The sequence below is a fragment of the Neltuma alba genome, unplaced genomic scaffold (assembly GCF_004799145.2).
Source record: "Neltuma alba isolate B1F8T4 unplaced genomic scaffold, ASM479914v2 tig00012883_pilon, whole genome shotgun sequence".
Taxonomy (NCBI): Eukaryota; Viridiplantae; Streptophyta; class Magnoliopsida; order Fabales; family Fabaceae; genus Neltuma; species Neltuma alba.
In genome coordinates, this window is record NW_021637259.1 from 27978 (window position 1) to 41250 (window position 13273).

The window sequence follows — 13273 nt, forward strand, 5'->3', positions numbered from 1 at the left end:
TTACCATCTTTTGTTAATAATATTAGGATTATTGGATTAAAGAACACTTTATAAAATTAAAGAAAATCAAACAGACTAAATGTGCTGGTTTACCTTTTTTTTTCAATTAGATGACTTGTGTATTCTTCAAAATCGAGTGTTTTTTATTTGTACATCACTTTTTATATATTCGAGTTTTTATCAGCAGGAATGTTTATAGCCAAGTTTTACTTGATATAGATGTGGAATAAATTGAAGACTTTGGGTGGAGTTTAAGATTCACTGTGACCTTTTAAGAAAATAAATATACTCCTACAGTCCTAAATATAAGAACCATTTTATAATATAAATTGTACTATAAAATAGATCTTATATTTAACACTGGAGGAAGTATTATATTATGTATCGCTAAATTTCTGTAAAGTTATTTTTTCAAAAAATATAACTTTTTAAGAAGTTTTTGTGTGTATGAGTTCTTAGTAATTTCTGAGCTCAATTGTACTAGCTTATATTAATTAAAAATATGACATTAACAAAAAAAAAAAAAATTGGACAATGACACTAACAGAATGAAACAGAAATAATCTGACTATTCTATCTTAATTGAGTGGACCTAAGAATCTTAGTAATACTCCTCCGGTCCTTAATATAGGATCCAATTGTTGAGTTGATTTTGGTTCTAAATATAAGATCCATTTCTCATATTCATCATTTTTCTGTAAATTACTCCTATGGATACTCCCTCAACCATAATCAAGTAGAAGAGCGAGAGGGAGTATTAAAAATAATAATTATGGTGTTTTAAGAAAAATGTGTCAACTTACCTAATTTTCTTAATCTAATCAAATTAGTTAAATAGGTCTTATATCAAGGATCGGAGGAGTGAGCCAATAATGCCAAATATGCGGTTGTAACTTACCTGTTCCTTATTATTTGGGTCCTGAAGATAATATTCAATTATTCGTTTAAACATTTGATATCATTCTAAGATTCAATTTTTTCCGGTATTCTATATTATTTTTTCCGTCTTAAATATAAAAATTATTTTGTAATATAAATTATATTATAAAATTAGTTTTATATTTAGAATGAGAGGAGTAATTGTTTTTTCCTTTTGGAAAAAAATAATTTTTTCCTCATAATACATTTATTTACGGAGACATTTTTATCTACATTCATTAAATGCTAGGAGTAAAACTAATAATAAAAACCAAGTGTATATCATCTAACATCATGCTAGCTTCCACTGTCTAACCTTATATACTACCTCCAGTCCTAATTATAAGACTTTATCTATAGTTTATAAATGAGATCTTATAATTAAGATAGGAGGTAGCACAATTGAAGTCATAACAAGTTAATTATTATATTAACCTGGAGGAAGCAAGAAAATTCTAGCTAATGCAAAAATTATTACATATTTACATTTATAAAATGCGAAAATAGGCAACGCCTTCAGAAAATACCATCTCCTTTTCCGGTTCATGAGGTTTGCGGAGTTGATATCCTGGGATTACAAAATGGAAACTTACATTTAAGCGGCTGCATTTTGTAATATTTAAATGAGAAAATCTTTAGAATTATAATTATTTAGGAAAATCAGAATTGCTCACAAATTTTAGAAACTTATTACCAGATTTTAAATAAATTTTTTAAAATCTGGTCAAGTCCGTTAAATTTTGGGGCCAAGCTTATTGTCATAAATAATTATAATCCTAAATATTTTTCAATAAAAATTTTAACAAGGGATCTTAGATGTATTTTCCCCTACATTGAAATAATTAACTCGGGGGAAAAAATAGGGCGGAGGAAAACCCTTCCACACTTCCTCCTGATCATCTTCATGCAGGATTGGGCCTTCGGCCCTCCCGGCGTTCAGCCATGAAACTTAGACTCGGCCAGTGCAGGGAACGGCGTTCGACGGCGTTCTCTGAAGAGTGACCAAAGAGTGATAAGCTCCGGTTGGTCCCTTAGCTAACAGAGATGAGTGGGTCCCTTTCTCCACCACTTTCCCTTTATCCAACACAGCAATCAGATCACAGTTTTGTATGGTGCTCAGCCTGTGGGCCACCACCACGCTCGTCCTCCCCACCATCACCCTCTCCAGTGCTTCTTGCACCACCTTCTCCGATTGGCTGTCCAGCGCGCTCGTCGCCTCGTCTAATAGCAACACCGTTGGGTTCTTCAAAATCGCCCTAGCGAGCGCTATCCTCTGCTTCTGCCCTCCCGATAGCTGCACACCTCTGTCCCCACACGACGTGTCGTATCCGTCCTTCAGGCTTCCTACGAAATCATGAGCGTTCGCTGCTCTCGCTGCTTCTATGATCTCCGCTTCACCTACCTTATCCGACGCTCCGTATGCGATGTTCTCTCTTATGGTCCCACTGAATAACGTGGGCTCTTGACTCACCAATGCTATATGCTCCCTGAGTGCTCTGAGTTGATACGACCTTATGTCTTTGCCGTCGATGGTCACTGTTCCTTTCAGCGGGTCATAGAATCGCTCTATTAACCCGATAATGGTTGATTTGCCAGACCCGCTTTGGCCAACTAGTGCTGTTGATTTCCCAGCATCGATTCTGAGGGAAAATCCTTCAAAGATCATCACGTCGGGCCTAGCTGGGTACGCAAAATGAACATCACGGAGTTCGATCTGCCCCGTTATCTTCTCAGGCTTGTACCCATCTGGGTCTTGGGGTTCAATTTGAGTGTATTTGTCTAGGACTGCAAAAACAGAGCCCACTGAGTCGGCACCCTTAGCAAGGTCCGAAGTCATACTTCCGGCATCAGCAATAACTCGTCCAGTGCTGACCAAGATCATGAAGGTCTCGAACAGTGCTTTGGCAGTGATGTAACCTTGGGAGATAAGCTTGCCGCCATACCAAAAGTCTAAAGCCCAAGTACAAGACATAAGGCCTTGGGAAGATCCGAGGCCTATACCTGCGTACCAGGATTGACGTATACTCTCTTGGCTCGGGCCTTCTTGAGCGTTTTGGAGCATTTTCAATATGCGATCTTGTGAAGAGAAGGCAGTGACGGTCCGAAGATTTGAAACCGCTTCGGCAGCTAACTTGCTGCTTTCCTCTTGGGCTTTGATGGCTTTGCTAGACATGCTCTTGAGAAGGACCCGCCTTGTGTAATAGCAAGCGATGATAAGAGGCTGAATGGCTATCATAACAATGGCCAGCCTCCATGCAATGACCAGCCCCATTGTGCAGGCTATTGTCACTGCCGAACAAGTTTGTACCAGTAGAGCCATTCTATCCCCCACCAAGGACCTCACCTGTAAATTAAATATGCAATCGTAAAATAAACATGCATTGCACTTGGTATGTTCAAAAAGTTTCCTCTTATATAAGATTCGATGTCGGTATAGGAAGATCATGAGAGAGCTAGAAAAACTTACCACATTGGCGTCTTTGGCGAGTCGAGAGCAAATAGCACCGCTGGAATTTTCGTCCTGATCGAACCATCCGACTTCAAACGTGAGAATTTTGGAGAGCATTCTCTCTCTAACCCTTTTGGTCAGGTACTCTCCCATGTAAGCAAAATAATAATGCTGGCTTATATTAATAAGTAAAGAGAAGATAGCCAACCCCAAAAAGCAGAGAACATAAGTTCTCGTCTTCTTTTTTATCTCATCGTGGTCCGTCAAGAAATACACAGATACCATAGAACCCATTGCGAATGCATACAATGGCTGAACCGCACCAAAGAGAATAGCACTTATACACCCCATAGTTGCCTGCTTCCACTCTGGGAGATTAAGAGCCAACAATCTCCGAAAAGAAGGAACAGGGAATTTCTGTTCTTCTGTAACATGATGGCCATCGTCTTCATCAGCAACCGAAGCTGGATTCCGTGCCATTGAATTAGCAGAGCTAGAACGACTCACCAGGGAAAGCCTACGGCTACTAGTGTTGTTCATGTCCCTGTTTGATATAGACGACGGGGCAGAGACAGTATCTTCTTGTTGGGTTTTGAATTGTTCTGTCTGCTGAAGACGAACCAAAGATGTGTAATGGCCATCGTCGTTCTGCATGAGCTCGTCGTGCGAGCCCATCTCCATGATCTTTCCGTTCTGGACGACGGCAATGACGTCGGCGTTTCGGATGGTGGATAAACGGTGAGCGATGATGATTGTGGTGCGACCCACGGCTGCTTTGTCCAGAGCTTCTTGAACAACTCGCTCTGATTCAGAATCTAATGCACTGGTTGCTTCATCTAGCAGAAGCAGTCTCGGTTTCTTTATTATTGCTCGCGCAATGGCGATCCTCTGCTTTTGGCCCCCTGACATTTGAATTCCTCTTTCGCCTACCTGTACATGTAATTAAACTCAATTACAAACTTTAGCCATCCACAGCAGATAGGACCAGTTCTTTTTCAATTGGCAATGTAAAATGTGAACATGATTTACATAATACGATGGGGCCAAAATATAATCGATCATTGAGTCATTTTAGGGGTGAAATGTGAGTGCGTGTTTGAAAGTTATAACAAGACAGCGTGTTTTTTCATTTGCTCAAGGAAATGAGCTGCCTAACATAACAATTCAGGTTTGTATGTCGCTACCTAGTTTGGAAAATGATAATAATGATAAAGGGTGTGTGGGGTCTCGTCCAAAAATAAGAAGCCATCTGGGGAAGTTTCGTTGCTGTGATGGATTAATCTATTACATGCTTACGTGATTTGCATGGTAAAAGGAGGCAACTAAAATAACAAATTAGTTTGGATTGAAGTCAACCACTGATGTCGTTGGGTAGTTAATTTCTTGTTTTCTTAAAGGACTTCGCTACTTAGTGTGTCCATTGGAGTATGATAAATTATCATATATGAGTCTCTCATTGAACTAATTACTTTGATTTATAATTGTTTTATAAATGCAATGCAGAAGTTTGACAGCAAAACGACTAGGGTAAAGATGCCGTATGGAGATTTTGCAAGAACAATGAGGCAGTCTTTTGTAACCAGAATTTTAAAAAATAAAATAAAATAGGGAGATTCCTTGTGTGTGTGGACGACCAAATTATAAGGGGAGAGATGATATGAAATGATACCATCAGGGCAGAGAATATTACTTTTTCTTTTGTCTGGAGGAATACAGGAAAAGGGCACTTTTTGGGTTTATCATCAGACTCAGGGCCTGTTTGGGTATCTCCAAACCGTGGTTTCAGAAGCACTTTTCCGCAAAACGAGATAATCTCCTCCACATATTACTACTTCGTAATCCGTAAAAGCACTTCTGAAACTATGGTTTGGTTTCTATCCAAACACAACCTCAATTATATAGCAACAGTATGAGGAACAGGAGGATTTAATAACTTTACTGATTTGAACATGATTAACCTAATAAATGATCATCACCAACTGTTCCGAAGATTCCATACTTTCCAGGGAAATTGTTCAGAAAGAGGGTCAAGTGAAGGTACCTGAGTATCGTACCCCTGAGGCAGGTGGGAAATGAAATTATGCGCATTAGAAGCTTTGCCAGCTTCAATGACCTCTTCCATGGAAGCATCTTCCTTTCCAAAGAGAACGTTCTCCTTGATGCTGGTGGCGAACAGAGCAGGCTCTTGGCTGACCAGACCCATCTGTGACCTCAGCCACTTGAGCTGCATCTTGTGAATGGGCACACCATCCAGCCTTATCTCTCCCACAAGTGGGTCATAAAATCTCTGCAAAAGTGATATCACTGTTGATTTTCCTGATCCACTCCCACCCACTAAGGCCATCGTCTTCCCAGCTGGAACCTTCAGGCAGAAATCGTTCAGGATTATGCTTCCTCTTCTGGATGGGTACGCGAATTGTACGTGATCGAATTCCACTTCCCCTGAAACGCTCTCCAGGATCTCCCCACTCATGTTGTCCGAATCAATCTTCGGCACTCTTTTGATCACCTCCATTATGCGTTCCCCTGCCGTACTCGCGTCAGAGAAGTACTTCATGTTCGATAAAGCCGCCCCTAAAGATCTGTTTCAGCAAAACAACAAAACCAAACCCAACAAAATATCATTGCATTAGTGAATGGTGTGAGTTCATCACACACAAATCTTCAACATCTGTTTTTCCCTAGAAAGAAAGAATGATTAGTTAATCATTTTCTCATACATCTTTTAGGACTCCTTCCCCATCTCATTAAAGTAAACCAGGTCAATAATAGAGCTTCACTGAACCATGTCATTGGTGACCTTTACAAAAAAGTATCCATATAATTGTCAGAGATTTTTAATGATTAATTCAGTTTACGTTATTTCTTATTTTTTTTCCCCTTAAAAAAATTATTGATGAGAGAGGTAAGAGATGGGCGGAATTACAGGCCACCAACGGCAATGGCAGCTCCGACAGCGAAAACGGTACCGCCTTGAGCGCCGTGGTACATGACGAGGGTGCTGCCGTAAAAAGACATGAAGGACCAGATGGCGAAGACGATGCCGTTGCTTCCGATGGCTAAGCCCTTAGCTAAGCCCTGCTTGAGCCCCAATTTAACAGATCCTTGTAAAGCTTCAGAGAAAGCAGCTATGGTCTTGCTTTCTCCCACGAAGGAATACACAGTTCTTATGGAAGATATCGCCTGCTCGGCTACTGTACCGGCGTGATTATACTCCTCTCTGATCTTCCTCGCCAACCCCATTAGAGTCCTTCCGTAGAGTAAACCAGGGATCACGAGCAGCACCACGAATGGGAACCCCACAATAGCCAGCCTCCATAACATCGCGAAAGCCGCTACGTAGCTCCCGATGAACATAAACACGTTCATCAAGAAGTTTGGCACCTACAATTTTCAAAGGAAGCCGTCAAAGTTCTTAAAATCCGAAGAGATCTTCTTGCCAGTTGTTATTAATTTTCTGAGTTACCTTCTCAGCAATAGCATCTTGAATTACAAGGCTGTCGTTGGAGACGCTGGTGATCACCTCCGACGTGCTCGTCACGTGCAGATCAAAGTAAGCAACATCCTGTCTGAGCACCGCTTTCAAATACCTAGCTCTCATTCTGGCAGCTTGCCTTTCCCCTGTTCTGGTCCAGCAATACCCCTCTGAAATCGCCACAGTACAACACAGTCACTTCTCGGCCATCCAAAAAACCATGAGTACTAGAGAGGGATCTAACACTCAAAACTCACAAATATAAACTCACCGAGGAAGCAAGTGAGGAATGAGCCAGCAGCCAAATATAGCAGGGCCACCGCATTCTGCAACTCAAAAAAAAAAGGAGTAAGAGACGGATAAAGAGATATACGGAAACAGAGATATATGTACATGTATGTTCGTAAAGATAAACCAGACCTTATTAATGGAATTTGTAAAAGCATTCGGATCGATGGTAGGACCAGAGCCTATATTGTTCATCAAGCGGCTACTGATGAGAAGGACGAGAGGAGTGGTGAAACCGTCGCCGAGGGACCCAACAAGGCCAAGGACCATGAGGAACCAATCTAACATATCGGCGTGCATGAAAATGGATCGAAAGGACCCATTCTTCTTCTTCTTGGGAGCCACTGAAGATGCAGCCACACTTGTTTCCTGATCCCCCTCCATAATTTCCCCCCACAACAACTGACCAATTTGTTCTTGGGAACAAACCAGGAAGTGCGTGACTAAAGATTCGCCCAACAGTTCTGCGTAGGCTTCCTCTGGAAAATAGCTTGGTGTGTTTGAACAAACAAGGTGACCTACAAGCAAATTTTTAGTGTCGCGCTGGTTATTTATAGGAATCAGTGCGCGCGCGCCCGTGTAAACTTGAGGGGCCAGGGCAAAGCGCTGCAACCAGTACCAGACCCTGGAAAACAAAATATATAAGTTGCTCTCTTACTTTTCATTTGAAATTTTTTTTATTAATTCATTTAAATTTAAATATTACTCCTTTTACTGCTTATGCAATTTTTTATTTTCAAAATTCAAATTTAATGTTATTACCGACGATAAAATTCTAGTTTATTTTAAAGTTAAAAAGGGAATCTTTTTTTATCTAATTTTATGTTTGTTGTATCTACATATATATATATATGTGTGTTGAATTATAAGAAATTTATTTACGTATGTGATTTTGTGAACATAAAAAGGGGATGTGTGTGTGTGTGATCAGTGTAAAATATAGAAAATATGATAACGTGCATTGCTTATAAGTTATGAGTAGCATGATTTGTTTTTAAAAATGTTATACAATACTTAATAAGCCGATCATTAACTATCCTTATACTACATTCCGTTCTAAATATAACATATTATATTCAGGACCTGAGGTAGTATTAATTATTTTCATAAGAAGATAAAGAATAGCCAGACTATTAGAATATTTTTCTAAAGTTAGTCATTAGTTAAAATATTGTCACAAGTTAACTAGGTTCAGTTTGCTGAATTATGTCTACCTTAAGTAGGTCTCAAGTGTGGCTCAAACTCAACCACATATATGCAGAATTTTTATTTCCACTGGGACCTGAAATTCATGTATTAATTTGTACAGACTTCCGACTTGGTTCTTCGTATTTTACACCGAATGTTCTAGCTGTTCTGCCCATGAGTACTGTTTAATTTAATGGATTCAAGTTTATAGGTTAACTTTAACTAACATGAGTGTAATTAAATAGTTTGAGTCCCTACATAGACGCAAGCATACGAAGAGATCACTCTAAATTATATTCTTAATATAAGATTTAGTTGAGTAATTTGTGAATATTAATAAAACTAAATAAATTACTTAATTGTAGCATATGTTATATGATTTCTCTTAAATACTTATATATATTACTAGATTATATATTACTACCTTCGATTCTTAATATAAGAGCTCATTTGACTTTTAATTTGGTCCTAAATATAAGACCCTAACCTATCTTGTCTCTCATATTCATCTATTTTTTTCAACATAATTTTTATAATAATGATAGTTCTAATTAATACACTTGATTAGCAAGATATTTTATAAAAGACAATACTTATTTATTACAAATAATTAACTTAACTAATTTTCTTAATCTACTCAAATTAGTCAATTAGTTATTATATTAAGGATCGAAGGTAGTAGTTTATAAGCTAGACAAATCAATTTAAAAAAATATAAATACTTTTAAGTAATTTACTACCTCAATTCCTAATTATAAGAGCTAGTTGACTAATTTGAGGAGATTAAGGAAAGAAGTTAAGTTAGTTATTTATAATAAATATGTGTTGTCTTTCTTAAAATATCCTTGCTAATCAAGTATATTGGTTAGAAATATTATTGTTAGAAGGACTACTTTGAAAAAAAAAAACATAAATATGATAGATAAAATGAATTGGGGTTTTATATTTATGATCAAAATAAAAGTCAAACAATGTCTTATATTAAATATCGGAGGTAGTATTTAGTTTTTTTAAAATATCCTTAAATTAATCAACTGACTGTTATATTGAGAAGACGGGTTGATATATATATATAACATCAATCTGATTTTCACTCTCAAAAAAACAACGAAAATTGTCGGGTTGGATCAGCAGCTGGATATACAACTGAGATGGACTATAGGGGTCACAAATATAGTGGGACGGAAATTCGGTATAGTTATTTATATGTGTTAATTTTTTCATGGAGACGCTAGAATTCAATTTTACCAAGTTCTATTAAAAAAAAATCTTCAGATTTGATTTTCAATAAAATATAATTGATGGTTGCTTTTTACAAGGAATTGAAATAGGAGGCGTCAAATTGACATGTACTACTCCCTCTACTTCTATATAAATATATAAACTTAGATCCACTTTGTTTCTACCCCTTAATAGGTTTTTTTTTTACATTATTCTAATTAATTTAGCGGTTTTTCTCACATGTATTACCCTTGTTCAACGAGAGATGTTTTATAAAAAGTGACACACAATTTTTGTACTCTATTTTAGAATTAAATAACTTTTCAATCTTGAAAAACAATGAATTAGAGATAAAATTTTATATTTATATAATAAATTTGACGAGATCATTTATATTGAAAGTTAAAAAAAGATATCTTTCTCTCTCGTCCTGTTCTTTAGACAGAACCAGCAGATTAACCAGCATTTATTTTTAGCCTCTATCTATGGGGTCAAAGTGAGCAGTACTATTTACTTGGGCTTCAAGTTGAGAAAGTCTAAACACGTGAGGTAGAGAGGCCTTATATTAATTAAATAGTGGCATGCAGCTTCGTGTGTGGTGCGAGTGCGAGGAGGAAGAGAAGCTAGCTATGATGTTTGACTCCGCAAAATCGTCATTAGTGACGAAAGTTTGGTATTCAAGAACCCTCCAGAGCTAACAAGCTGGAATTTTTTTAACATTATCAGCAGAACCGTTCGAATAATTTATTAATGTATAGAACTATAGACAGTTAGGCGGATTTTATATACATTGATTTATATAAATCTCAATGTCAGACTTTAATATTTAAAAAAAAAATGCTCCAATTTCTGAGTCATGTGCAGGCCTGCCTAAATATTTTGGTATTCCAATGAGCTAAACGGCTAATATGTTCCTGTCAATTTATCGGGCCAAAAAAAAATGTTCCTTTCATTTTAATTGATAAGGTGTTTTTGGAGTAAATTATAAATAATAAATACCAATATGCTTCATCGAATACAGCTAAAAATCTTAATTTTCTTAAGAAAGAGGTAAACTTTTAGAAATGCCTTTTAATTTACTCCTCCGGTCCTTATTATAATACCCAATTTGACTTTTTATTTGGTCCTAATTATGAGACCCAATCCATTTTGTCTCTTATATTTATGTATTTTTTTTCAAGATAATCCTTCTAATAATGATAGTTTTAGCCAATATACTTAATTAGCAAGGATATTTTAGGAATGACAACACTTATTTATTATAAATAACCAACTTAACTTACTTCCTTAATCTCCTCAAATAAGTCAATTGGGTCTTATAATTAGGACCGGAGGAGTATTTAACACTAACTCCTAATTAATTTACACTTCATTAATGAAGGATATTATTCTTGAAATAAAGTCGTGAATAAATTATTGTTTTCTTCAAAACATCCTATATTATGAGACATGATATGTTGTTCCAAAATTGTCTTATAAATAATCAAAATGGAAAGAGTAATATAGAGTATATTAAAGGGGGGAAAAGGTGGAATGGTCGGCTACTAGTTCAATTCAACTGTATTTCGATGCTTTATTTTGGGGAGAGGAACCACACCTTTCTTATAAAATTCAAGCGTGGAAAGACAGAATATTTAAAACAGTTTATTGGAGTATGATCTAACTATATACAGGCATTAATTCGGAATAACTTTACAGGCTAAATAAAATTTTACGATTCTCAAAAATAGTTCAAGGTTCCTTCTTTTTTTGGGCAAACAGTTGAAGGTTCCTTTGTCCACTTCATCAACACGCGAAAATTATAAAATTTATATTATACAGCTAACCATAACATCTAAATATGGAACCTTACTGCATAAAATATAAAAGCATGCATTCGACGGTGATATTAGAATAAGGAATGCACCAATCATTCGTATGTTTATTCAAAATTTTAAATAGATCATAGCCGGAAGAATTTTAGTTTAAAAATGAGGACTATTTTTATCAGTGTTTCCAGATATAATATCACATTTTCTAACATTATTTCCTCGAATTATTTACCATCTTCGAGACCCATGCTATACCAGTGAGTGGCCCCTAAGGAAAAGTAAACACAAAATTGGTTGATTTTATCCGAATTATTCAGATACAGATATCAAGAGTATCTTTTTATCCAATCATAAAAGCATGTCGTGGTTTAATCCTTTTCAAGACAATGTAGCATGAGGGACAAAGTAAATTGACTTGTCCAAGATATATATCGTTTTCTTTGATCTGAACTTCATTCCTATACGCACACCACCTCTAATTTTTAATATAAGAATTAGTTGACTGATTTAAATATATTAAAAAAATTTGCTAAGTTATGTTAGTTATGTGTAATAGGTAGATTTTTTTTAAATATTCTTACTAATCATATGTATTAACTAAAACTACCATTTCATAAAATCTTTAACATGTGTAATAATTACAAGGACTATTTAAAAAAATAAATAAATATGAGAAACAAAGTAGATTGAGATTTTATATTTAAGATCAAATTAAAAAACAAACTTTTATACTACCTCCGTTCCTTATTATAAGAGCTTGTTTGGCTTTCAATTTGATCATAAGTATAATATCTCAATCCATTTTGTCTTTTATATATTCTTTTTTTTTCAAAGTAGTCATTGTAGTAGTTGTATATGTTAAAATTTTTATGAAATAGTAATTATAACTAATATACATAATTAATAAGAGTATTTAGAAAAAACAATACTTATTTATAACATGTTAAAAATCAGAGATAATATTAAAGACAGGAGGTATGGTATATATACGTGTGCGCCCCCCTGCGAATACACAGTTATACGGTACACAAGAGGAAGAATGTGTGTGTGGAGAACCTGATGAGGAATCGGCTATTTTCAAGTCAAGAAGAAAAGAAAATGACAGAACTCTTCAAGAGGATGCCTACTTCAGATTGCGAATCCAGGCCTAAACCAAAGACCCGAGACACAGTGGCTGACACGAATCTCGTGATAAACTAATTCAATTAAGCTTCAGAGGTCTTGTTGCTCTTTCCAGCTGGGTATATTATATTATATTTCTCCAATATAAACAACTTTTCCCCTTTTCCTGTTCATCAATAATACAGTAAAAGATGAACGGAATTAAAAAAAAAATGTACGATATTTTTAAAAAAACATATCACATTAACTAATTAAACTAATATCCTAATTTATTGAGATTAGTTAATTAATTTTTACATTAAAATATAATTAAGATTACCTATAAAAAGGTATTTTAAATGGTATCCATTCATATCCGATCCTTATCACATATATATCAAGTTTAAAATCAATCACATCAAATTATAATAAAACTGTTCGTTCTGCAATATACATGACCGAAATCATTAAATATGCCATATCAATACAGAAGCTTTCATTATTAACTAAAATCACCACCCATGAATTATCCAACAATATATATGCGTGTGGAGATATTAAATGTCATATACATTTGCATTTTTTCAGCCACAAATCGCATGAAGGGTTAGGATTAGGGAAGCGGAGAAAAATGGATGAAAAAGAAATGGAGAGGTCCTGCGTCGTAGTTTTGTGTCATTAGATTTTTTTAAGAAAATAAACTAGTTCACTGTCGATTTTTCTGGCTTTAATTACCTGTTTCCCCTGATCCTATGCCAATTCTTTTTTTCAGTCGGCTTTCAGACTTGCTTCCAATCGGACCAGGCACCGGTTCCAGTCGAA

At 35.8% G+C, this 13273-nt stretch overlaps 1 protein-coding gene across 1 annotated transcript; it reads right to left on the bottom strand.

Annotated features, from left to right (window-relative positions):
- Positions 1 to 1673: 1673 nt before the first annotated feature.
- LOC114732169 (ABC transporter B family member 15-like) lies at positions 1674 to 7660 on the bottom strand. The gene is made up of 7 exons (XM_028919455.1): positions 7263 to 7660; positions 7114 to 7168; positions 6834 to 7012; positions 6294 to 6751; positions 5409 to 5949; positions 3386 to 4297; positions 1674 to 3262 (listed from the first exon to the last, which is right to left on the bottom strand). Exons 1-7 carry the CDS (start codon positions 7512 to 7514, stop codon positions 1868 to 1870), a joined length of 3792 nt encoding a protein of 1263 aa, XP_028775288.1. The 5' UTR covers positions 7515 to 7660; the 3' UTR covers positions 1674 to 1867.
- Positions 7661 to 13273: the final 5613 nt, after the last annotated feature.

Bases quoted from the DNA above. Each gene is read 5' to 3' on its own strand.
- LOC114732169 (XM_028919455.1), bottom strand. From the start codon at position 7,514: ATGGAGGGGGATCAGGAAACAAGTGTGGCTGCATCTTCAGTGGCTCCC. The intron at 7,169-7,262 runs GTCTGGTTTATC...TTTGAGTTGCAG, and splicing joins TTACAAATTCCATTAATAAG to AATGCGGTGGCCCTGCTATA. The intron at 5,950-6,293 runs GTAATTCCGCCC...TTGCTGAAACAG, and splicing joins GCCATTGCCGTTGGTGGCCT to ATCTTTAGGGGCGGCTTTAT.